Here is a 26,540-nt window from a genome sequence, read left to right on the forward strand (position 1 = left end):
CACACCCGCACCCTCCCCTATATAGAGAAGGCTCCACACACCCGCACCCTCCCCTATATGGAGAAGGCTCCACACTCCCGCACCCTCCCCTATATGGAGAAGGCTCCACACACCCGCACCCTCCCCTATATAGAGCAGGCTCCACACACCCGCACCCTCCCCTATATGGAGAAGGCTCCACACACCCGCACCCTCCCCTATATGGAGCAGGCTCCACACACCCGCACCCTCCCCTATATGGAGAAGGCTCCACACTCCCGCACCCTCCCCTATATGGAGAAGGCTCCACACTCCCGCACCCTCCCCTATATGGAGAAGGCTCCACACTCCCGCACCCTCCCCTATATGGAGAAGGCTCCACACACCCGCACCCTCCCCTATATGGAGAAGGCTCCACACTCCCGCACCCTCCCCTATATGGAGAAGGCTCCACACACCCGCACCCTCCCCTATATAGAGCAGGCTCCACACACCCGCACCCTCCCCTATATGGAGAAGGCTCCACACACCCGCACCCTCCCCTATATGGAGGGGGCTCCACACACCCGCACCCTCCCCTATATAGAGCTGGCTCCACACACCCGCACCCTCCCCTATATGGAGAAGGCTCCACACACCCGCACCCTCCCCTATATGGAGAAGGCTCCACACTCCCGCACCCTCCCCTATATGGAGAAGGCTCCACACACCCGCACCCTCCCCTATATGGAGAAGGCTCCACACACCCGCACCCTCCCCTATATGGAGAAGGCTCCACACTCCCGCACCCTCCCCTATATGGAGAAGGCTCCACACACCCGCACCCTCCCCTATATAGAGCAGGCTCCACACACCCGCACCCTCCCCTATATGGAGAAGGCTCCACACACCCGCACCCTCCCCTATATGGAGCAGGCTCCACACACCCGCACCCTCCCCTATATGGAGAAGGCTCCACACTCCCGCACCCTCCCCTATATGGAGAAGGCTCCACACTCCCGCACCCTCCCCTATATGGAGAAGGCTCCACACTCCCGCACCCTCCCCTATATGGAGAAGGCTCCACACACCCGCACCCTCCCCTATATGGAGAAGGCTCCACACTCCCGCACCCTCCCCTATATGGAGAAGGCTCCACACACCCGCACCCTCCCCTATATAGAGCAGGCTCCACACACCCGCACCCTCCCCTATATGGAGAAGGCTCCACACACCCGCACCCTCCCCTATATGGAGGGGGCTCCACACACCCGCACCCTCCCCTATATAGAGCAGGCTCCACACACCCGCACCCTCCCCTATATGGAGAAGGCTCCACACACCCGCACCCTCCCCTATATGGAGGGGGCTCCACACACCCGCACCCTCCCCTATATGGAGAAGGCTCCACACACCCGCACCCTCCTCTATTTGGAGAAGGCTCCAAACACCCGCACCCTCCCCTATATGGAGGGGGCTCCATACACCCACACCCTCCCCTATATGGAGGAGGGGGCTCCACACACCCGCACCCTCCCCTATATGGAGCAGGCTCCACACACCCGCACCCTCCCCTATATAGAGAAGGCTCCACACACCCGCACCCTTCTTTATATAGAGAAGGCTCCACACACCCGCACCCTCCCCTATATGGAGCAGGCTCCACACACCCGCACCCTCCCCTATATGGAGGGGGCTCCACACACCCACACCCTCCCCTATATGGAGGAGGGGGCTCCACACTCCCGCACCCTCCCCTATATGGAGAAGGCTCCACACTCCCGCACCCTCCCCTATATGGAGAAGGCTCCACACTCCCGCACCCTCCCCTATATAGAGCAGGCTCCACACACCCGCACCCTCCCCTATATGGAGCAGGCTCCACACACCCGCACCCTCCCCTATATGGAGCAGGCTCCACACACCCGCACCCTCCCCTATATAGAGAAGGCTCCACACACCCGCACCCTCCCCTATATAGAGCAGGCTCCACACACCCACACCCTCCCCTATATGGAGCAGGCTCCACACACCCGCACCCTCCCCTATATGGAGGGGGCTCCACACACCCACACCATCCCCTATATGGAGGAGGGGGCTCCACACACCCGCACCCTCCCCTATATAGAGAAGGCTCCACACACCCGCACACTCCCCTATATAGAGAAGGCTCCACACACCTGCACCCTCCCCTATATGGAGAAGGCTCCACACACGCGCACCCTCCCCTATATGGAGCAGGCTCCACACACCCGCACCCTCCCCTATATAGAGCAGGCTCCACACACCCGCACCCTCCCCTATATAGAGAAGGCTCCACACACCCGCACCCTCCCCTATATGGAGGAGGGGGCTCCACACACCCGCACCCTCCCCTATATGGAGCAGGCTCCACACTCCCGCACCCTCCCCTATATGGAGAAGGCTCCACACACCCGCACCCTCCCCTACATAGAGAAGGCTCCACACACCCGCACCCTCCCCTATATGGACCAGGCTCCACACTCCCGCACCCTCCCCTATATGGAGAAGGCTCCACACACCCGCACCCTCCCCTATATAGAGAAGGCTCCACACACCCGCACCCTCCCCTATATGGAGCAGGCTCCACACTCCCGCACCCTCCCCTATATAGAGCAGGCTCCACACACCCGCACCCTCCCCTATATGGAGAAGGCTCCACACACCCGCACCCTCCCCTATATGGAGAAGGCTCCACACTCCCGCACCCTCCCCTATATGGAGAAGGCTCCACACACCCGCACCCTCCCCTATATGGAGCAGGCTCCACACTCCCGCACCCTCCCCTATATAGAGCAGGCTCCACACACCCGCACCCTCCCCTATATAGAGAAGGCTCCACACACCCGCACCCTCCCCTATATGGAGGAGGGGGCTCCACACACCCGCACCCTCCCCTATATGGAGCAGGCTCCACACTCCCGCACCCTCCCCTATATGGAGAAGGCTCCACACACCCGCACCCTCCCCTATATAGAGAAGGCTCCACACACCCGCACCCTCCCCTATATGGAGCAGGCTCCACACTCCCGCACCCTCCCCTATATGGAGAAGGCTCCACACACCCGCACCCTCCCCTATATAGAGAAGGCTCCACACACCCGCACCCTCCCCTATATGGAGCAGGCTCCACACTCCCGCACCCTCCCCTATATAGAGCAGGCTCCACACACCCGCACCCTCCCCTATATGGAGAAGGCTCCACACACCCGCACCCTCCCCTATATGGAGAAGGCTCCACACACCCGCACCCTCCCCTATATGGAGAAGGCTCCACACTCCCGCACCCTCCCCTATATGGAGAAGGCTCCACACACCCGCACCCTCCCCTATATGGAGCAGGCTCCACACTCCCGCACCCTCCCCTATATGGAGAAGGCTCCACACACCCGCACCCTCCCCTATATGGAGCAGGCTCCACACACCCGCACCATCCCCTATATGGAGGGGGCTCCACACACCCGCACCCTCCCCTATATGGAGCAGGCTCCACACTTCCGCACCCTCCCCTATATGGAGAAGGCTCCACACACCCGCACCCTCCCCTATATGGAGCAGGCTCCACACACCCGCACCCTCCCCTATATGGAGAAGGCTCCACACTCCCGCACCCTCCCCTATATGGAGAAGGCTCCACACTCCCGCACCCTCCCCTATATGGAGAAGGCTCCACACTCCCGCACCCTCCCCTATATGGAGAAGGCTCCACACACCCGCACCCTCCCCTATATGGAGAAGGCTCCACACTCCCGCACCCTCCCCTATATGGAGAAGGCTCCACACTCCCGCACCCTCCCCTATATGGAGAAGGCTCCACACACCCGCACCCTCCCCTATATGGAGCGGGCTCCACACACCCGCACCCTCCCCTATATGGAGAAGGCTCCACACACCCGCACCCTCCCCTATATGGAGAAGGCTCCACACACCCGCACCCTCCCCTATATGGAGGGGGCTCCACACACCCACACCCTCCCCTATATGGAGGAGGGGGCTCCACACACCCGCACCCTCCCCTATATGGAGCAGGCTCCACACACCCGCACCCTCCCCTATATAGAGAAGGCTCCACACACCCGCACCCTTCTTTATATAGAGAAGGCTCCACACACCCGCACCCTCCCCTATATGGAGGGGGCTCCACACACCCACACCCTCCCCTATATGGAGGAGGGGGCTCCACACACCCGCACCCTCCCCTATATGGAGCAGGCTCCACACACCCGCACCCTCCCCTATATGGAGCAGGCTCCACACACCCGCACCCTCCCCTATATAGAGAAGGCTCCACACACCCGCACCCTCCCCTATATGGAGCAGGCTCCACACTCCCGCACCCTCCCCTATATAGAGCAGGCTCCACACACCCACACCCTCCCCTATATGGAGCAGGCTCCACACACCCGCACCCTCCCCTATATGGAGGGGGCTCCACACACCCACACCCTCCCCTATATGGAGGAGGGGGCTCCACACACCCGCACCCTCCCCTATATAGAGAAGGCTCCACACACCCGCACACTCCCCTATATGGAGAAGGCTACACACACCTGCACCCTCCCCTATATGGAGAAGGCTCCACACACCCGCACCCTCCCCTATATGGAGCAGGCTCCACACACCCGCACCCTCCCCTATATAGAGAAGGCTCCACACACACGCACCCTCCCCTATATGGAGCAGGCTCCACACACCCGCACCCTCCCCTATATGGAGCAGGCTCCACACTCCCGCACCCTCCCCTATATGGAGCAGGCTCCACACACACGCACCCTCCCCTATTTAGAGCAGGCTCCACACACCCGCACCCTCCCCTATATAGAGAAGGCTCCACACACACGCACCCTCCCCTATATGGAGCAGGCTCCACACACCCGCACCCTCCCCTATATGGAGCAGGCTCCACACTCCCGCACCCTCCCCTATATGGAGAAGGCTCCACACACGCGCACCCTCCCCTATATAGAGAAGGCTCCACACACCCGCACCCTCCCCTATATGGAGCAGGCTCCACACTCCCGCACCCTCCCCTATATGGAGAAGGCTCCACACACCCGCACCCTCCCCTATATAGAGAAGGCTCCACACACCCGCACCCTCCCCTATATGGAGCAGGCTCCACACTCCCGCACCCTCCCCTATATAGAGCAGGCTCCACACACCCGCACCCTCCCCTATATGGAGAAGGCTCCACACACCCGCACCCTCCCCTATATGGAGAAGGCTCCACACACCCGCACCCTCCCCTATATGGAGAAGGCTCCACACTCCCGCACCCTCCCCTATATGGAGAAGGCTCCACACACCCGCACCATCCCCTATATGGAGCAGGCTCCACACTCCCGCACCCTCCCCTATATGGAGAAGGCTCCACACACCCGCACCCTCCCCTATATGGAGGGGGCTCCACACTCCCGCACCCTCCCCTATATAGAGCGGGCTCCAAACACCCGCACCCTCCCCCATATGGAGAAGGCTCCACACACCCGCACCCTCCCCTATATGGAGAAGGCTCCACACACCCGCACCCTCCCCTATATGGAGCAGGCTCCACACTCCCACACCCTCCCCTATATAGAGAAGGCTCCACACACCCACACCCTCCCCTATATGGAGAAGGCTCCACACACCCGCACCCTCCCCTATATGGAGAAGGCTCCACACACCCACCCCCTCCCCTATATAGAGCAGGCTCCACACACCCGCACCCTCCCCTATATGGAGCAGGCTCCACACACCCACACCCTCCCCTATATGGAGAAGGCTCCACACACCCGCACCCTCCCCTATATGGAGCAGGCTCCACACACCCGCACCCTCCCCTATATAGAGCAGGCTCCACACACCCGCACCCTCCCCTATATGGAGCAGGCTCCACACACCCACACCCTCCCCTATATGGAGCAGGCTCCACACACCCGCACCCTCCCCTATATGGAGGGGGCTCCACACACCCACACCATCCCCTATATGGAGGAGGGGGCTCCACACACCCGCACCCTCCCCTATATAGAGAAGGCTCCACACACCCGCACACTCCCCTATATGGAGAAGGCTACACACACCTGCACCCTCCCCTATATGGAGAAGGCTCCACACACCCGCACCCTCCCCTATATGGAGCAGGCTCCACACACCCACACCCTCCCCTATATGGAGCAGGCTCCACACACCCGCACCCTCCCCTATATGGAGGGGGCTCCACACACCCACACCATCCCCTATATGGAGGAGGGGGCTCCACACACCCGCACCCTCCCCTATATAGAGAAGGCTCCACACACCCGCACACTCCCCTATATGGAGAAGGCTACACACACCTGCACCCTCCCCTATATGGAGAAGGCTCCACACACCCGCACCCTCCCCTATATGGAGCAGGCTCCACACACCCGCACCCTCCCCTTTATAGAGCAGGCTCCACACACCCGCACCCTCCCCTATATGGAGGAGGGGGCTCCACACACCCGCACCCTCCCATATATGGAGCAGGCTCCACACTCCCGCACCCTCCCCTATATGGAGAAGGCTCCACACACCCGCACCCTCCCCTATATAGAGAAGGCTCCACACACCCGCACCCTCCCCTATATGGAGCAGGCTCCACACTCCCGCACCCTCCCCTATATAGAGCAGGCTCCACACACCCGCACCCTCCCCTATATGGAGAAGGCTCCACACACCCGCACCCTCCCCTATATGGAGAAGGCTCCACACACCCGCACCCTTCCCTATATGGAGAAGGCTCCACACTCCCGCACCCTCCCCTATATGGAGAAGGCTCCACACACCCGCACCCTCCCCTATATGGAGCAGGCTCCACACTCCCGCACCCTCCCCTATATGGAGAAGGCTCCACACACCCGCACCCTCCCCTATATGGAGCAGGCTCCACACACCCGCACCCTCCCCTATATGGAGGGGGCTCCACACACCCGCACCCTCCCCTATATGGAGCAGGCTCCACACTCCCGCACCCTCCCCTATATGGAGAAGGCTCCACACACCCGCACCCTCCCCTATATGCAGCAGGCTCCACACACCCGCACCCTCCCCTATATGGAGAAGGCTCCACACTCCCGCACCCTCCCCTATATGGAGAAGGCTCCACACTCCCGCACCCTCCCCTATATGGAGAAGGCTCCACACTCCCGCACCCTCCCCTATATGGAGAAGGCTCCACACACCCGCACCCTCCCCTATATGGAGAAGGCTCCACACACCCGCACCCTCCCCTATATAGAGCAGGCTCCACACACCCGCACCCTCCCCTATATGGAGAAGGCTCCACACTCCCGCACCCTCCCCTATATGGAGAAGGCTCCACACACCCGCACCCTCCCCTATATAGAGCAGGCTCCACACACCCGCACCCTCCCCTATATGGAGAAGGCTCCACACACCCGCACCCTCCCCTATATGGAGGGGGCTCCACACACCCGCACCCTCCCCTATATGGAGAAGGCTCCACACACCCGCACCCTCCCCTATATGGAGAAGGCTCCACACACCCGCACCCTCCCCTATATGGAGGGGGCTCCACACACCCACACCCTCCCCTATATGGAGGAGGGGGCTCCACACACCCGCACCCTCCCCTATATGGAGCAGGCTCCACACACCCGCACCCTCCCCTATATGGAGCAGGCTCCACACACCCGCACCCTCCCCTATATAGAGAAGGCTCCACACACCCGAACCCTCCCCTATATGGAGCAGGCTCCACACTCCCGCACCCTCCCCTATATAGAGCAGGCTCCACACACCCACACCCTCCCCTATATGGAGCAGGCTCCACACACCCGCACCTTCCCCTATATGGAGGGGGCTCCACACACCCACACCCTCCCCTATATGGAGGAGGGGGCTCCACACACCCGCACCCTCCCCTATATAGAGAAGGCTCCACACACCCGCACACTCCCCTATATGGAGAAGGCTACACACACCTGCACCCTCCCCTATATGGAGAAGGCTCCACACACCCGCACCCTCCCCTATATGGAGCAGGCTCCACACACCCGCACCCTCCCCTATATAGAGCAGGCTCCACACACCCGCACCCTCCCCTATATAGAGAAGGCTCCACACACCCGCACCCTCCCCTATATGGAGCAGGCTCCACACACCCGCACCCTCCCCTATATGGAGCAGGCTCCACACTCCCGCACCCTCCCCTATATGGAGAAGGCTCCACACACGCGCACCCTCCCCTATATAGAGAAGGCTCCACACACCCGCACCCTCCCCTATATGGAGCAGGCTCCACACTCCCGCACCCTCCCCTATATGGAGAAGGCTCCACACACCCGCACCCTCCCCTATATGGAGGGGGCTCCACACACCCGCACCCTCCCCTATATAGAGAAGGCTCCACACACCCGCACCCTCCCCTATATGGAGCAGGCTTCACACTCCCGCACCCTCCCCTATATAGAGCAGGCTCCACACACCCGCACCCTCCCCTATATGGAGAAGGCTCCACACACCCGCAACCTCCCCTATATGGAGAAGGCTCCACACACCCGCACCCTCCCCTATATGGAGAAGGCTCCACACTCCCGCACCCTCCCTTATATGGAGAAGGCTCCACACACCCGCACCATCCCCTATATGGAGCAGGCTCCACACTCCCGCACCCTCCCCTATATGGAGAAGGCTCCACACACCCGCACCCTCCCCTATATGGAGGGGGCTCCACACTCCCGCACCCTCCCCTATATAGAGCGGGCTCCACACACCCGCACCCTCCCCTATATGGAGAAGGCTCCACACACCCGCACCCTCCCCTATATGGAGAAGGCTCCACACACCCGCACCCTCCCCTATATGGAGCAGGCTCCACACTCCCACACCCTCCCCTATATAGAGAAGGCTCCACACACCCACACCCTCCCCTATATGGAGAAGGCTCCACACACCCGCACCCTCCCCTATATGGAGAAGGCTCCACACACCCGCACCCTCCCCTATATGGAGCAGGCTCCACACACCCGCACCCTCCCCTATATGGAGCAGGCTCCACACACCCGCACCCTCCCCTATATAGAGCAGGCTCCACACACCCGCACCCTCCCCTATATGGAGCAGGCTCCACACACCCACACCCTCCCCTATATGGAGAAGGCTCCACACACCCGCACCCTCCCCTATATGGAGCAGGCTCCACACACCCGCACCCTCCCCTATATAGAGCAGGCTCCACACACCCGCACCCTCCCCTATATGGAGCAGGCTCCACACACCCGCACCCTCCCCTATATGGAGAAGGCTCCACACACCCGCACCCTCCCCTATATGGAGCAGGCTCCACACACCCGCACCCTCCCCTATATGGAGGGGGCTCCACACACCCGCACCCTCCCCTATATGGAGCAGGCTCCACACACCCGCACCCTCCCCTATATGGAGGAGAGGGCTCCACACACCCGCACCCTCACCTATATGGAGAAGGCTCCACACTCCCGCACCCTCCCCTATATGGAGAAGGCTCCACACTCCCGCACCCTCCCCTATATGGAGCAGGCTCCACACACCCGCACCCTCCCCTATATGGAGCAGGCTCCACACACCCGCACCCTCCCCTATATGGAGGAGGGGGCTCCACACACCCGCACCCTCCCCTATATGGAGGGGGCTCCACACACCCGCACCCTCCTCTATATGGAGAAGGCTCCACACACCCGCACCCTCCCCTATATGGAGCAGGCTCCACACTCCCGCACCCTCCCCTATATGGAGCAGACTCCACACACCCGCACCCTCCCCTATATAGAGCAGGCTCCACACACCCACACCCTCCCCTATATGGAGGAGGGGGCTCCACACACCCGCACCCTCCCCTATATGGAGAAGGCTCCACACTCCCGCACCCTCCCCTATATGGAGAAGGCTCCACACTCCCGCACCTTCCCCTATATGGAGCAGGCTCCACACTCCCGCACCCTCCCCTATATGGAGCAGGCTCCACACACCCGCACCCTCCCCTATATGGAGCAGGCTCCACACACCCGCACCCTCCCCTATATGGAGAAGGCTCCACACTCCCGCACCCTCCCCTATATGGAGGAGGGGGCTCCACACTCCCGCACCCTCCCCTATATGGAGAAGGCTCCACACTCCCGCACCCTCCCCTATATGGAGCAGGCTCCACACACCCGCACCCTCCCCTATATGGAGGAGGGGGCTCCACACACCCGCACCCTCCCCTATATGGAGCAGGCTCCACACACCCGCACCCTCCCCTATATAGAGCAGGCTCCACACACCCGCACCCTCCCCTATATGGAGAAGGCTCCACACACCCGCACCCTCCCCTATATGGAGGGGGCTCCACACACCCGCACCCTCCCCTATATGGAGCAGGCTCCACACACCCGCACCCTCCCCTATATAGAGCAGGCTCCACACACCCGCACCCTCCCCTATATGCAGTGGGCTCCACACACCCGCACCCTCCCCTATATGGAGAAGGCTCCACACACCCGCACCCTCCGCTATATAGAGCAGGCTCCACACACCCGCACCCTCCCCTATATAGAGCAGGCTCCACACACCCGCACCCTCCCCTATATGGAGGGGGCTCCACACACCCGCACCCTCCCCTATATGGAGGAGGGGGCTCCACACATCCGCACCCTCCCCTAAATGCAGCGGGCTCCACACACCGGCACCCTCTCCTATATGCAGCGGGCTCCACACACCCGCACTCTTCCCTATATGCAGCGGGCTCCACACACCAGCACCCTCCCCTATATGCAGCGGGCTCCACACACCCTCGCCATGATGTAGGATTAGGTGGGGGTCCAAGTCCTGACACCACCATCAATCAGCTGATTGTCCAGAAGTGTAACAGCGCCGTATACTGTATAGTGGCCATAAATGGTACTGCATGCTCACTCCTATTCACTTACAAAGGAGAGAACTTGCAGTACCAATCACAACCACTACACAGTGTATGGCGCTGTTCCAGCAGTCTGACTCCCATAGATATGATATTGATGATAGATCATCAACTATGACGTCCCAGAAAACCCTTTTAAAGCTTTCTGGACTTTAAAACAACATCTCTGTATAGACTATAACACATACCCAGACAGTGACTATATACATATCACAACTAGTCTCACATAATTATACGTGAGAAGAGATCCCGAATAACATTTTAAAAAAATATTTATTAATAAATATTAAAAATAACATGATTAAAAAGCAAAGAATACTGTAGGGGACACCTAAGTACAAGGAGATATATATGTACACACTCAATCAGATATATATTAGTTGGTACTGGAGAATAACTCCATTAGGAAAATGGCCACAAACACATAACAAATCAACATGGCACTGATTCCAAAAGGTAGCATCCACAACAAGGCAGTTTTGCATCAAATGGTCACATAATATGGCCGACAATCAATACCCTAATAACACTACTATGACCATAAAGAGGTAATTATGCGGCACAGTGGCCTCTATTTACTCTAGCAAATTGCTGATCAATAAACCTGTGATCCAAAACAACCACCTCTAGTGCACAAGTGTGGGAACATGATATCATAATACAGTAAACGAGTATATTACCTTGTGCTCGTAGTGTCCCCTCACCCCGACGTGCGTTTCGCCTTCTGCTTCTTCCGGGGCGTGCTGAGGTGAGGGGCAACCGTGCTTATACAGTGGGGCAAAAAAGTATTTAGTCAGTCAGCAATAGTGCAAGTTCCACCACTTAAAAAGATGAGAGGCGTCTGTAATTTACATCATAGGTAGACCTCAACTATGGGAGACAAACTGAGAAAAAAAAATCCAGAAAATCACATTGTCTGTTTTTTTAACATTTTATTTGCATATTATGGTGGAAAATAAGTATTTGGTCAGAAACAAAATTTCATCTCAATACTTTGTAATATATCCTTTGTTGGCAATGACAGAGGTCAAACGTTTTCTGTAAAGGTACCGTCACACTAGACGATATCGCTAGCGATCCGTGACGTTGCAGCGTCCTGGCTAGCGATATCGTCCAGTGTGACAGGCAGCAGCGATCAGGCCCCTGCTGTGCTGTCGCTGGTCGGGGAAGAAAGTCCAGAACTTTATTTGGTCGCTGGACTCCCCGCAGACATCGCTGAATCGGCGTGTGTGACACCGATTCAGCGATGTCTTCACTGGTAACCAGGGTAAACATCGGGTAACTAAGCGCAGGGCCGCGCTTAGTAACCCGATGTTTACCCTGGTTACCATCCTAAAAGTAAAAAAAACAAACACTACATACTTACCTACAGCCGTCTGTCCTCCAGCGCTGTGCTCTGCACTCCTCCTGTACTGGCTGTGAGCGTCGGTCAGCCGGAAAGCAGAGGGGTGACGTCACCGCTCTGCTTTCCGGCCGCTGTGCTCACAGCCAGTACAGGAGGAGTGCAGAGCACAGCGCTGGAGGACAGACGGCTGTAGGTAAGTATGTACTGTTTGCTTTTTTTACTTTTAGGATGGTAACCAGGGTAAACATCGGGTTACTAAGCGCGGCCCTGCGCTTAGTTACCCGATGTTTACCCTGGTTACCGGCATCGTCGGTCGCTGGAGAGCTGTCTGTGTGACAGCTCTCCAGCGACCAAACAGCGACGCTGCAGCGATCCGGATCGTTGTCGGTATCGCTGCAGCGTCGCTAAGTGTGACGGTACCTTAAGTCTTCACAAGGTTGCCACACACTGTTGTTGGTATGTTGGCCCATTCCTCCATGCAGATCTCCTCTAGAGCAGTGATGTTTTTGGCTTTTCGCTTGGCAACACGGACTTTCAACTCCCTCCAAAGGTTTTCTATAGGGTTGAGATCTGGAGACTGGCTAGGCCACTCCAGGACCTTGAAATGCTTCTTCGTTGCCCTGGCGGTGTGCTTTGGATCATTGTCATGTTGAAAGACCCAGCCACGTTTCATCTTCAATGCCCTTGCTGATGGAAGGAGGTTTGCACTCAAAATCTCACAATACATGGCCCCATTCATTCTTTCATGTACCCGGATCAGTCGTCCTGGCCCCTTTGCAGAGAAACAGCCCCAAAGCATGATGTTTCCACCACCATGCTTTACAGTAGGTATGGTGTTTGATGGATGCAACTCAGTATTCTTTTTCCTCCAAACACGACAAGTTGTGTTTCTACCAAACAGTTCCAGTTTGGTTTCATCAGACCATAGGACATTCTTCCAAAACTCCTCTGGATCATCCAAATGCTCTCTAGCAAACTTCAGACGGGCCCGGACATGTACTGGCTTAAGCAGTGCGACACGTCTGGCACTGCAGGATCTGAGTCCATGGTGGCGTAGTGTGTTACTTATGGTAGGCCTTGTTACATTGGTCCCAGCTCTCTGCAGTTCATTCACTAGGTCCCCCCGCGTGGTTCTGGGATTTTTGCTCACCGTTCTTGTGATCATTCTGACCCCACGGGGTGGGATTTTGCGTGGAGCCCCAGATCGAGGGAGATTATCAGTGGTCTTGTATGTCTTCCATTTTCTAATTATTGCTCCCACTGTTGATTTCTTCATTCCAAGCTGGTTGGCTATTGCAGATTCAGTCTTCCCAGCCTGGTGCAGGGCTACAATTTTGTTTCTGGTGTCCTTTGACAGCTCTTTGGTCTTCGCCATAGTGGAGTTTGGAGTCAGACTGTTGGAGGGTGTGCACAGGTGTCTTTTTATACTGATAACAAGTTTAAACAGGTGCCATTACTACAGGTAATGAGTGGAGGAAAGAGGAGACTCTTAAAGAAGAAGTTACAGGTCTGTGAGAGCCAGAAATCTTGATTGTTTGTTTCTGACCAAATACTTATTTTCCACCATAATATGCAAATAAATTGTTAAAAAAACAGACAATGTGATTTTCTGGATTTTTTTTCTCAGTTTGTCTCCCATAGTTGAGGTCTACCTATGATGTAAATTACAGACGCCTCTCATCTTTTTAAGTGGTGGAACTTGCACTATTGCTGACTGACTAAATACTTTTTTGCCCCACTGTATATGAGTGGTGATTACTGAGCATACCGGTAATTGCGGCACATCACGTGTGACTCCGCCTCCTTTCTCTGAGACACTTCCTGCCGATGCTCAATGACACGCAAGCCAAAGCTATGCGTGTCAGAGCTTCACAGGAAGCGACCGAGGGCAGGATCACACTCACCGGATGGCCGTGGAAAAGAAAAGGGATACAAAGAAAACCCGGTAAAGGAAGAAGTATGTACCGTGGAGACGGTACCTTCAATGGAAACCCAAAAATATTGCTTTGTGCCTTTTTCTTACATCTAAAAAGTGCTATTTTATTATTATATTATGTGCGCATTACAACTTAATATTAATAAATATATGTGTGCCTAGGCACAGTTGTAATGCGCACATAAGCGTGCGCGTGACAGGAAGCGTGTCAGAGAAAGGGGGCGGAGTCACACACGATGCACCGCAATTATCGGTATGCTCAGTAATCACCACTCATATATAAGCACAGTTGCCCCTCACCTTGGCATGCCCCCGGAAAAAGCAGGAGGCGAAACGCGCGTCGGGGTGAGGGGACACCACGAGCACAAGGTAATATACTCGCTTATTGTATTATATGATATCATGTTCCACACTTGTCCACTAGAGGTGGTTGTTTTGGATCACAGGTTTATTGATCAGCAATTTGCCAGAGTAAATAGAGGCCACTGTGCCGCACAATATTACCTCTTCATGGTCATGTTATGTGACCATTTGATGCAAAACTGCCTTGTTGTGGATGCTACCTTTTGGAATTAGTTCCATGTTGATTTGTTATGTGTTTGTGGGCATTTTCCTAATGTGGTACAGTTATTCTCCAGTACCAACTATTATATATCAGATTGAGTATATATATATATATATATATATATATCCTTGTACTTAGGTGTCCCCTACGGTATTCTTTGCTTTTAAATCATGCTATTTTTAATATTTATTAATAAATATTGGTTTTAAATGTTATTCGGGATCTCTTCCTCTTCTCGTATAATTATGTGCGATTAGTTGTGACATTGCTGTGAAGTGCCCTGGGATTACAGGAGACATATGTTAAATTAGTGACTATATACATGTATACCTGTGCTCTCCCCGGGGTGTAACTCACCGCAGATCCTGTGGTTATGTGGACTGGAGCCCTGGGATTTGTGTAAGGAGCCTGGAGGGATCCATTATAAACCTGCAATGAGCGAGGGTCTGAATAGGAAATCTTTGCACAGCTGAACAAACAGCGCCGATCCTGACACTCATCACCGTCTGATGGGGTCTCCGGGAGGGTCAGCTCTACAAATATTTGCTCATGAAATATTTCTCACGTATGAAACTGATGAAGATGTGGTAGTAGGAAGAGTATAGACAACGTAACACTCGGGGGCCCCTGTTCCAGGTCAGGATGTCTGATGGTACATCATTATTGGTGATGTCACTGCTGAAATCTACCGGGATGTCATAGTAGCCTACCTGCCTGAAACCTACCGTGATGTCATAGTAGCCTACCTGCCTGAACCCTACCGTGATGTCATAGTAGCCTACCTGCCTGAACCCTACCGGGATGTCATAGTAGCCTACCTGCCTGAAACCTACCGTGATGTCATAGTAGCCTACCAGCCTGAACCCTACCGTGATGTCATAGTAGCCTACCTGCCTGAACCCTACCGTGATGTCATAGTAGCCTACCTGCCTGAAATCTACTGTGATGTCATAGTAGCCTACCTGCCTGAAACCTACCGTGATGTCATAGTAGCCTACCTGCCGGAAATCTACTGTGATGTTATAGTAGCCTACCTGCCTGAACCCTACCATGATGTCATAGTAGCCTACCTGCCTGAACCCTACCATGATGTCATAGTAGCCTACCTGCCTGAAAACTAACGTGATGTCATAGTAGCCTACCTGCCTGATCCCAACCGTGATGTCATAGTAGCGTACCTGCCTGAAAACTAACGTGATGTCATAGTAGCCTACCTGCCTGAACCCTACTGTGATGTCATAGTAGCCTACCTGCCTGAACCCTACTGTGATGTCATAGTACCCTACCTGCCTGAAATCTACTGTGATGTCATAGTACCCTACCTGCCTGAACCCTACTGTGATGTCATAGTACCCTACCTGCCTGAAATCTACTGTGATGTCATAGTACCCTACCTGCCTGAACCCTACTGTGATGTCATAGTACCCTACCTGCCTGAAATCTACCGTGATGTCATAGTAGCCTACCTGCCTGAAATCTACTGTGATGTCATAGTACCCTACCTGCCTGAAATCTACTGTGATGTCATAGTAGCCTACCTGCCTGAAATCTACTGTGATGTCATAGTAGCCTACCTGCCTGAAATCTACTGTGATGTCATAGTACCCTACCTGCCTGAACCCTACCGTGATGTCATAGTACCCTACCTGCCTGAAACCTACCGTGATGTCATAGTAGCCTACCTGCCTGAAATATGCTGTGATGTCATTGTAGCCTACCTGCCTGAACCCTACTGTGATGTCATAGTAGCCTACCTGCCTGAAAACGAACGTGATGTCATAGTAGCCTACCTGCCTGAACCCTACCGTGATGTCATAGTAGCCTACCTGCCTGAACCCTACCGTGATGTCATAGTAGCCTACCTGCCTGAACCCTACTGTGATGTCATAGTAGCCTACCTGCCTGAAAACTAACGTGATGTCATAGTAGCCTACCTGCCTGAACCCTACCGTGATGTCATAGTAGCCTACCTGCCTGAAATCTACTGTGATGTCATAGTAGCCTACCTGCCTGAACCCTACTGTGATGTCATAGTAGCCTACCTGCCTGAAAACTAACGTGATGTCATAGTAGCCTACCTGCCTGAACCCTACCGTGATGTCATAGTAGCCTACCTGCCTGAAAACTAACGTGATGTCATAGTAGCCTACCTGCCTGAACCCTACTGTGATGTCATAGTAGCCTACCTGCCTGAAATCTGCTGTGATGTCATAGTAGCCTACCTGCCTGAAATCTACTGTGATGTTATAGTAGCCTACCTGCCTGAACCCTACTGTGATGTCATAGTAGCCTACCTGCCTGAACCCTACCGTGATGTCAGAGTACCCTACCTGCCTGAACCCTACCGTGATGTCATAGTACCCTACCTGCACCCTACTGTGATGTCATAGTAGCCTACCTGCCTGAAAACAAACGTGATGTCATAGTAGCCTACCTGCCTGAACCCTACCGTGATGTCATAGTAGCCTACCTGCCTGAAATCTACTGTGATGTCATAGTAGCCTACCTGCCTGAAAACTAACGTGATGTCATAGTAGCCTACCTGCCTGAACCCTACTGTGATGTCATAGTACCCTACCTGCCTGAAACCTACCGTGATGTCATAGTAGCCTACCTGCCTGAAATCTACTGTGATGTCATAGTACCCTACCTGCCTGAACCCTACTGTGATGTCATAGTAGCCTACCTGCCTGAAATCTACTGTGATGTCATAGTAGCCTACCTGCCTGAAATCTAACGTGATGTCATAGTAGCCTACCTGCCTGAACCCTACTGTGATGTCATAGTAGCCTACCTGCCTGAAATCTGCTGTGATGTCATAGTAGCCTACCTGCCTGAAACCTACTGTGATGTCATAGTAGCCTACCTGCCTGAACCCTACCGTGATGTCATAGTAGCCTACCTGCCTGAACCCTACTGTGATGTCATAGTACCCTACCTGCCTGAAATCTGCTCTGATGTTATAGTAGCCTACCTGCCTGAAATCTACTGTGATGTCATAGTAGCCTACCTGCCTGAACCCTACTGTGATGTCATAGTAGCCTACCTGCCTGAAATATGCTGTGATGTCATAGTAGCCTACCTGCCTGAAATCTACTGTGATGTCATTGTAGCCTACCTGCCTGAACCCTACTGTGATGTCATAGTAGCCTACCTGCCTGAAATCTACTGTGATGTCATAGTAGCCTACCTGCCTGAACCCTACCGTGATGTCATAGTACCCTACCTGCCTGAAACCTACCGTGATGTCATAGTATGGAAACAGGAACACATGGGCTACTTGCACAGTGAACAAGTCTGTATGATCATGTTCACACACCACCAAGAAACCTGAAGACACAAAAGAGAATAGTAAAACCAAAAACACTCAGTTTGAAAAAATGTTGCAGTAATCCGCAAGTGCTAGTAAAAGATGTAAAAAACAGGGTATTTGGTTGATACGTTTTTTGCAAAAAATGTATACTAAGCTGCTCTACCAATCTTCACGGTATACCCTTATCAGAGCAGTCCTAACTAATGTATGCAATCCCTATCTGATGTATTTAAAAACCTGATCATCTGTATATAACCTGTGTGAACAGGGTTCAGAGAGGAAAAATCCATGTGTGCATACAGGGTAGAACAGCTTTTGTGCAGATAGCCCAAGAGGAGTGGTGGAACTCCCCAGTCTTGTAGACACAAGAGAACAATTATGGAAACAGGAACACATGGGCTACTTGCACAGTGAACAAGTCTGTATGATCATGTTCACACACCACCAAGAAACCTGAAGACACAAAAGAGAATAGTAAAACCAAAAACACTCAGTTTGAAAAAATGTTGCAGTAATCCGCAAGTGCCAGTAAAAGATGTAAAAAACAGGGTACTTGGTTGATACGTTTTTTGCAAAAAATGTATACTAAGCTGCTCTACCAATCTTCACGGTATACCCTTATCAGAGCAGTCCTAACTAATGTATGCAATCCCTATCTGATGTATTTAAAAACCTGATCATCTGTATATAACCTGTGTGAACAGGGTTCAGAGAGGAAAAATCCATGTGTGCATACAGGGCAGAACAGCTTTTGTGCAGCTAGCCCAAGAGGAGTGGTGGAACTCCCCAGTCTTGTAGACACAAGAGAACAATTATGGAAACAGGAACACATGGGCTACTTGCACAGTGAACAAGTCTGTATGATCATGTTCACACACCACCAAGAAACCTGAAGACACAAAAGAGAATAGTAAAACCAAAAACACTCAGTTTGAAAAAATGTTGCAGTAATCCGCAAGTGCTAGTAAAAGATGTAAAAAACAGGGTATTTGGTTGATACGTTTTTTGCAAAAAATGTATACTAAGCTGCTCTACCAATCTTCACGGTATACCCTTATCAGAGCAGTCCTAACTAATGTATGCAATCCCTATCTGATGTATTTAAAAACCTGATCATCTGTATATAACCTGTGTGAACAGGGTTCAGAGAGGAAAAATCCATGTGTGCATACAGGGTAGAACAGCTTTTGTGCAGATAGCCCAAGAAGAGTGGTGGAACTCCCCAGTCTTGTAGACACAAGAGAACAATTATGGAAACAGGAACACATGGGCTACTTGCACAGTGAACAAGTTATATACAGATGATCAGGTTTTTAAATACATCAGATAGGGATTGCATACATTAGTTAGGACTGCTCTGATAAGGGTATACCGTGAAGATTGGTAGAGCAGCTTAGTATACATTTTTTGCAAAAAACGTATCAACCAAATACCCTGTTTTTTACATCTTTTACTAGCACTTGCGGATTACTGCAACATTTTTTCAAACTGAGTGTTTTTGGTTTTACTATTCTCTTTTGTGTCTTCAGGTTTCTTGGTGGTGTGTGAACATGATCATACAGACTTGTTCACTGTGCAAGTAGCCCATGTGTTCCTGTTTCCATAATTGTTCTCTTGTGTCTACAAGACTGGGGAGTTCCACCACTCCTCTTGGGCTATCTGCACAAAAGCTGTTCTACCCTGTATGCACACATGGATTTTTCCTCTCTGAACCCTGTTCACACAGGTTATATACAGATGATCAGGTTTTTAAATACATCAGATAGGGATTGCATACATTAGTTAGGACTGCTCTGATAAGGGTATACCGTGAAGATTGGTAGAGCAGCTTAGTATACATTTTTTGCAAAAAACGTATCAACCAAATACCCTGTTTTTTACATCTTTTACTAGCACTTGCGGATTACTGCAACATTTTTTCAAACTGAGTGTTTTTGGTTTTACTATTCTCTTTTGTGTCTTCGTGATGTCATAGTAGCCTACCTGCCTGAAATATGCTGTGATGTCATAGTAGCCTACCTGCCTGAAATCTACTGTGATGTCATTGTAGCCTACCTGCCTGAACCCTACTGTGATGTCATAGTAGCCTACCTGCCTGAAATCTACTGTGATGTCATAGTACCCTACCTGCCTGAACCCTACCGTGATGTCATTGTAGCCTACCTGCCTGAAACCTACCGTGATGTCATAGTAGCTTACCTGCCTGAAATCTACTGTGATGTCATAGTAGCCTACCTGCCTGAACCCTACCGTGATGTCATAGTACCCTACCTGCCTGAAACCTACCATGATGTCATAGTTACCTACCAGAGTAGACTTGTGATATCACAGTTGGTTACCTAGGGGCATATACAAGCAAGAAATGGCCGCCAAATAAAAACAATATATGAACAGATGACAGGAGGGAGCTGGCGGTGCCTCTCCAGAAAATGCCTCTGTGCTGGACCAAACCCCCTGTACTTGTGAGCTATGGAGAGGAGGGGACCTCTTACATGAGATCCAACAGACCGCAGTGACCGCAGCTGGCGCTGATGGTATGTCCGCCTCGGGTAACAGTAGTACATCATGCTATCATGTGTAGTCTACTCACTGTGCAGTTGTATACCGGCCACATACGCTCGTAGGAATGCTCATGCGCCCAGATTTCCAAGTCCACCCCTAGAACATATGTGTGGAGATAGTATAAGTACTGACGTACAGATGCCTCCTGATTATGTATGGACTGATTTTTGCATGAGTAACGCTGAACACGGATGAGCAAGAGGAAAAGTTGATAGGCGCCAAGATCAGCTGATTGTGCTGGCGGATGATCCAGCTGGCTATGCATTTTTCCTGCAGTGGCCACTACAGGAGAAGTGTAGTATTACATGCTGGCTTTGTGTTCAGTGTCTGAAGCTTGTGTCTCTATGTTTTTCTAGACATCTCAATAGAGAAAGCTGCTCACAAAATAATATCAGAACTCTACGGATTGTAGACGCTCGCTATCACTATACCATATTTATAGAACAGTTCCTCCAACGCGTACTGTCCACCAGGGAGCCCCGTCCTTATCTACAAAAGAGATCAAAGGATATGTCAGTGAGTGAGTGAACGATACCCACAGGAGACATCTCTGTACCTGGAAGCAGAGAACAAGTCAGACACATTCTCCAAAAATATCACCACACGGCCCAATAGAGAGGTTGGGCCAAGAACTGGCGTATGAAGGGCTCTGATATTAGGAAGACATCTCACCATACTTGGCCAGGACCTATGGATGTGGTACAGGGGTGCTGCCCAAGACCCCTCTGTTAGCCTGTGCAGGGCACCACTAACAAATGTTTGATCCAGAAAGATCTCCCAGAAGAACTAAAGGAACAGATGTTAAAATTCAACATCAATGACCCTAATAGATGATGTCACGGGAAAGTGGGCCGGCCCCCGTATGTGGTCCTTCCGAAATTGGCAGATTTCGCCAACTTATCTCTATGATATATGAGGGTGTTTCGTCTTAAGACGAATGTGATTTGGCCAATTTCGGTAGGATCGGCCAACTATCTGATATGTATGGGGGTCTTCCGATGGTTGCCAGATAGATGATGTCAGGGGAGAGTAGGATCGGCAAGTTTCATTTTTTTCAGAGGAGATAATCCACTGCCAGAGGAGTCTGGCAGCGACTTTCTCCTCTCTCCCCATTGGATACAGATGAACACTTAGCTAAGCCGAGCACTCATGTGTATGGAGGTGTCAGGAGAGGTAGTGGTCAGCCGAAGGAGCATTGGGCCAACTTTATGCTATCCTCAGCCACAATCACATCCCTTCTACTCCTTTCCACCTTTGTCTCTCCTCAGGCCCCCATTGCTTTTTCTTACCGTACTGTCGTGCTTGACGCAATCATCACTGTCGAAGTTGGTGCAGTACATGGGTCGGTGAGCCATCGTGATGACCCATGGCCGCTCAGAACGATGCGCCGAGCTGGTGGCCTCCTGCAGACAATAAAATGCATAATAAAACTTGTGCGAAATCATGAACCTGTATGAAGTATCCAGGGGTGGTCTCTGAGTGCTGTAGACCCTACCAGGGACTATGGGGTACCTAACGAGGACTGGGATGACGTCACACGAATACAAGACTAATGTTCCCAAAATTCTGCATGGCAGGGGACTATTATTCCAAATTACAGTATCTTTGAATAACTTAATATGAATTTCCGCCTTTTACCCTCATGATGTTCTTAGGTCCAATAAACTTTGTTAATTAACCACTTGCTGACATCTGCCTTATACATATAGTATATAGCACTGTTGCAAGTACTCCCCCATATTATGGCATATATGTACTGTGGAGTGGGCACTGGAGCTGTATTCACCCCAAAATGGTACTAATCCAGCCAGCATGGAGATCATAGGAGAAAGAAAGTGATCTTGCATCTAACCTGAAGATCTTTCTGCAGCCAGCGATACTGCTCGGCCACCAGTTCTTGGCCATACTTGAGATAGAAATACACCTCGGTGGAGAAGGAGATGATGTGAGCAGGTCCTAGGTCCCAGCTGGTAAAACACCACATTAATATTTCGTATCCACATGTCACCATATGGTTGGATGACAGCACAACCACTGCCAGCTCACCTGTACCACAGACCTTCTGTATTTCCCGGCATGGAAAACCGGTTTCGGTAATTGGAGAAGTTACTACAATACAAAAATGGGGAGAGGGGGATGTAACAATGGCAAAAACTGAATGTTTGCTACCATAAAGGTCCTCATGCCATGTACAGCCATAGAGCTCAATGATAAATTCTGCCTGCCTACGGTCACTAGTGGGGGGAGCCACTGCATACTGTTTCTACATTGAACTTAAAAAAGATCCATTTGCTAAAAAAAAATAAATAATGTAATAATTGTAAAAATTTCTGAGTTCTCATGATTCTGACACTTTTTTCCATTTTGTGTTGCGTTGTTCCTTTGCAGAGATATTCACATTTGTTGGTTTTGGATGTGAAATCTCTGCTTGTAGTGCAACTGGGCGTTTCTTCAGAGTCTTCTCTGGGTGTATGTGCGTTAACCCCTCTCTCCCAGAGGCTGTTAATCAGATCTCGTTAGTTGAGCTATAAGTCTCAGACATTGCCAATTGGCAGCATCGCAGAGAAGACTCTGAAGAAGACTCTGAAGAAACGTCCAGTTGCACTATAGGAAAGACTAAGTGCAACACAAAGGGATGAGGGGAAGGGAGCCCAACACTAGGGAAGGGGGAAGGAGACCCCTAGGCAGATCTAAAGTCACCCTGTCTGCCCTAAACGTCCCTATATAGGTTCTGCACCTATCGCCGAGCAGGAACCTAATCCCTGCCTTACCTTGGCAATAATCCCTACTTAGGGAATGGTGTGGTATGCACTTGTCGATCCCCACTACCACTAAAGACAGCTGGGATAGAAAAACAAAGGGAACACTTATCTTAAGTAGACTCCGAGATGTAATACAGACGTCCTCCCGCAACACCAAAGAGGAAGATAGCTGACTGCTATAGCTCCAAGTCTCAACAGGGGGAAATGGAAATATCACCGGCAACTTCCAGCAGCAGGCTGGGAATTTATAAACACCCAGGTCCAGGTGTGTCAATTAGAGCCGGAGAAAGGTTGCCACTGGGTCAAAGAGTCAGAAGGGTTAAGAAGATGTCTGCAAAGTCAAACGTAGAGACCTTCTGGAGCTAGATGCATTGCGACTGTCTGCAGCTTCTAACATACCCGTGACAACAAGCAGAGATTTCACATACTGCGCTCCAAAAGAAACAAATGTGAATATCTCTGCAATGGAGTTACACAACACAAAACGTAAAAAAGCATTTTGAATCATCAGAATCATGAGAACTCAGGAATAAACAAGAGCGAGAACAAAAAAAGGGGTTAATAAAAACACAGTATGTGGTAAGCTCTTGAGCTCCCCCTAGTGGTGGGTGCAGGCAGAAAGATTTTTTTTTCATGTAACTCTTCATCTATGCAGGGGATTTGGAGCTCTGCATTATTATATTATAAAAATGGAAAAAGAATAATCAACACAGAATGTTAGATCAGAGGGGGATCCAGCGAAGACATCAGTATTATTGATGGCCTAGCCTATGGCATGAGGGGGTCCTTGGTAAGAATTTTCTTTGAGGTCCAAGAGATGAAAATCAATAACTGATTTATAAAGGGAATGATAAGTCACAACTCACTATTTCTCTTCGTGGTTTCCAGGACATGTCATGTAGGGAACGTAAGCTGCCACCGACTCTATCTGTCGCATAAACTCATCGCCTACTTGAGCGTCATCCTAGAAGAGAGGTGAGGATGTGATCCTGCTAGAACAGGCATCAGCCCGATATCCATGGTTGCAATACCATACACCGCCTATCGACAAAAGGGCGCTGTTCCTCGAAGAAATCAGCTATGCTTTAGCGTGTTAGCAGGATAGAAAGGGAATTTACCTCATCCATATCATAGGCAAAATCACCTGCAAGAAATAGAAGCAGAAAGTGTTGAGGGAGGATCTGGAGTGACCCAACACGGTTGACTCAGTGATTTTCAAATAGAACCACAGAGCGTTGCCAGCAACTGAAAATGACCAGACGGAGACGTGTGTCTCTGGGAGGATCGAGTAGATCTCTAAACCCCCGTTTATTGTGTCGCACTTTTCATAATCTTAGCAAGTTATACTTCAACCAATCAACATAAGAACACGCTCACAGTTCTTAACCTATAAGAATGCAGGAACAGCCTGTACGTCAAGGTCTCGTAGAACAATACACCTTCAGTCTCATGCTCTTGTTCAAACTAGAACAATAAAGGTCTCATAACAGCTATGAACTTTTGCCTAGTAACAGAATTTATCTCAAAACAGCAAGATGGAGTCGAAAAGCACAAAATGAAGCCTGCTTTAATTTTTCTTAGTTTAGCCCTTCACAAAAGGACTCTACTTTGTATAAGAGACCTGTACCCTAAACTCTCCCCATTTATGCCCCTTCCTGGCTTGATTGACACCTCCCTGGCCGCGCCATCAGTATGTGCTGTAAGCGCAGTGAAGTGAGCTGTTCTGGCCTCCGATTCTTGCACTGGATGCCACCCCATAACTGGCTTGTGATGATACATAAGAGCCAAAGGGACATCAATCAATGCAGGAAGGGTTCGGAGAACAGGTATCACCATGATTTTCGGGGTAGTTTACATGTGGCGATGTACATGACCAGTGGCGTAACTTGAAACTCATGGGCCCCGATGCAAAAGCTCCAACGGGGCCCCCGAATCTTTTAAATCTTTAATAGCAATAGTCTTTTTCTATAAACCAAAGGGACTTTTAGGGCCCCCTAGGCTCCAGGGCCCAGGTGCGATTGCAACCCCTGCACCTGTTGGAGTTACACCCCTGTACATGACCCCAGTAACACTAATGTGGGAAATTAGTATTTAAGCAAATCCCAATTTCTGAAAGAGAAACCCTAGATGGTAACCCTAAAAACACTCATACTTACCAACATGGAGTATGGCATCGTACATTTCCATTTGTGTTTCCTTCTGGAGCCTCGATAAGGACTGAGCGTTCTCGTTTCCCATATCCCCATAGACGGCCAAGCGGGGTCCCCACGATGAACCAGCCTGCAGGGCCCGGAAGGAAAACTCAGGGCTCCAACCGAGGGAACTGCCGCAGTGATAAACTAAGGGAAGTGCAAAAATAAGTGTAAAATAAAACACTGACCAAGTATATAAAGCTCAGCTCTATTATCTCGTGGAGTCTGGAGTAGGCCGAAATCCCCCTCATGCCTCATTGGAGGCTCACGCTGCTGCTCTTATCCTCCACTATGCTTTATACTGCAGCTCTTCTTTTTCAGATAGGCTGCTGTGTATAAGCACAAGCCCTCCTGAAGGTGAAGTCGCTGCATGGAGCCATAACTGCCATTACAGCAAGGACGCAATGATTATGGCCTGACAACAAATAAATCATCACTGAGAAAAACAAGGTTATCAGTGATCTACTGAGACAAACGAGCCGCAATATGGCAGGTGCCCCGGAGATTGGCTATTAATCACTGTCAGACCAATGAGACTGTCAGGCAACGAGTAGGTGGAGGATGGATATATGGCACCGCCCGGGGTATATGGCTTCTGTCTGTGGAGAACGCATTCGCATATTTCAGGGCTATAAACTACACCCATGGATTACTTCCTTATGATCGCCATGAAATATGCAGGCATTGCAGGACCTTATGTATCCATGGTTACGACCACTAGCAACTGTCACTATATCAATGGTCATAACCATGGATACCTAAGGTCCTGCAATGCCGGCACATGAGGAAAGAGACAGAAGAACTATACTATATTTCTAATATTATTATTACACCTACAACATATTGGGATAGGATTTTGGAGATGGGAACACCCCTTTAATCTCCATTGGATTGGAAGTGCACGTGTGTGACCACCGCTCCCTTAAACAGTGAATGGAGCAGTAGTCGGCCCATGTGCGCTACCGCAAGCGGGAAGCACAGGT

At 51.7% G+C, this 26,540-nt stretch overlaps 1 protein-coding gene across 4 annotated transcripts in view; it reads right to left on the minus strand.

The window, feature by feature from the left end:
• ACP7 (acid phosphatase 7, tartrate resistant (putative)) overlaps positions 1–26,540 on the minus strand; it is a 50,871-nt gene that overhangs the window by 14,593 nt on the left and 9,738 nt on the right. For all 4 annotated transcript variants that reach the window (XM_069746540.1, XM_069746539.1, XM_069746538.1 and 1 more), the window contains 9 exons: positions 25,522–25,704; positions 24,484–24,509; positions 24,232–24,329; positions 22,650–22,712; positions 22,456–22,570; positions 21,893–22,006; positions 21,035–21,092; positions 20,632–20,699; positions 15,086–15,157 (listed from right to left, as the gene is read on the minus strand). In XM_069746540.1, the coding sequence (XP_069602641.1) occupies positions 15,086–15,157; positions 20,632–20,699; positions 21,035–21,092; positions 21,893–22,006; positions 22,456–22,570; positions 22,650–22,712; positions 24,232–24,329; positions 24,484–24,509; positions 25,522–25,704 (797 nt within the window). The remainder of the gene's footprint in view (positions 1–15,085; positions 15,158–20,631; positions 20,700–21,034; positions 21,093–21,892; positions 22,007–22,455; positions 22,571–22,649; positions 22,713–24,231; positions 24,330–24,483; positions 24,510–25,521; positions 25,705–26,540) is intronic.

This window comes from Ranitomeya imitator, chromosome 2, assembly GCF_032444005.1.
Source record: "Ranitomeya imitator isolate aRanImi1 chromosome 2, aRanImi1.pri, whole genome shotgun sequence".
Lineage (NCBI taxonomy): Eukaryota > Metazoa > Chordata > Amphibia > Anura > Dendrobatidae > Ranitomeya > Ranitomeya imitator.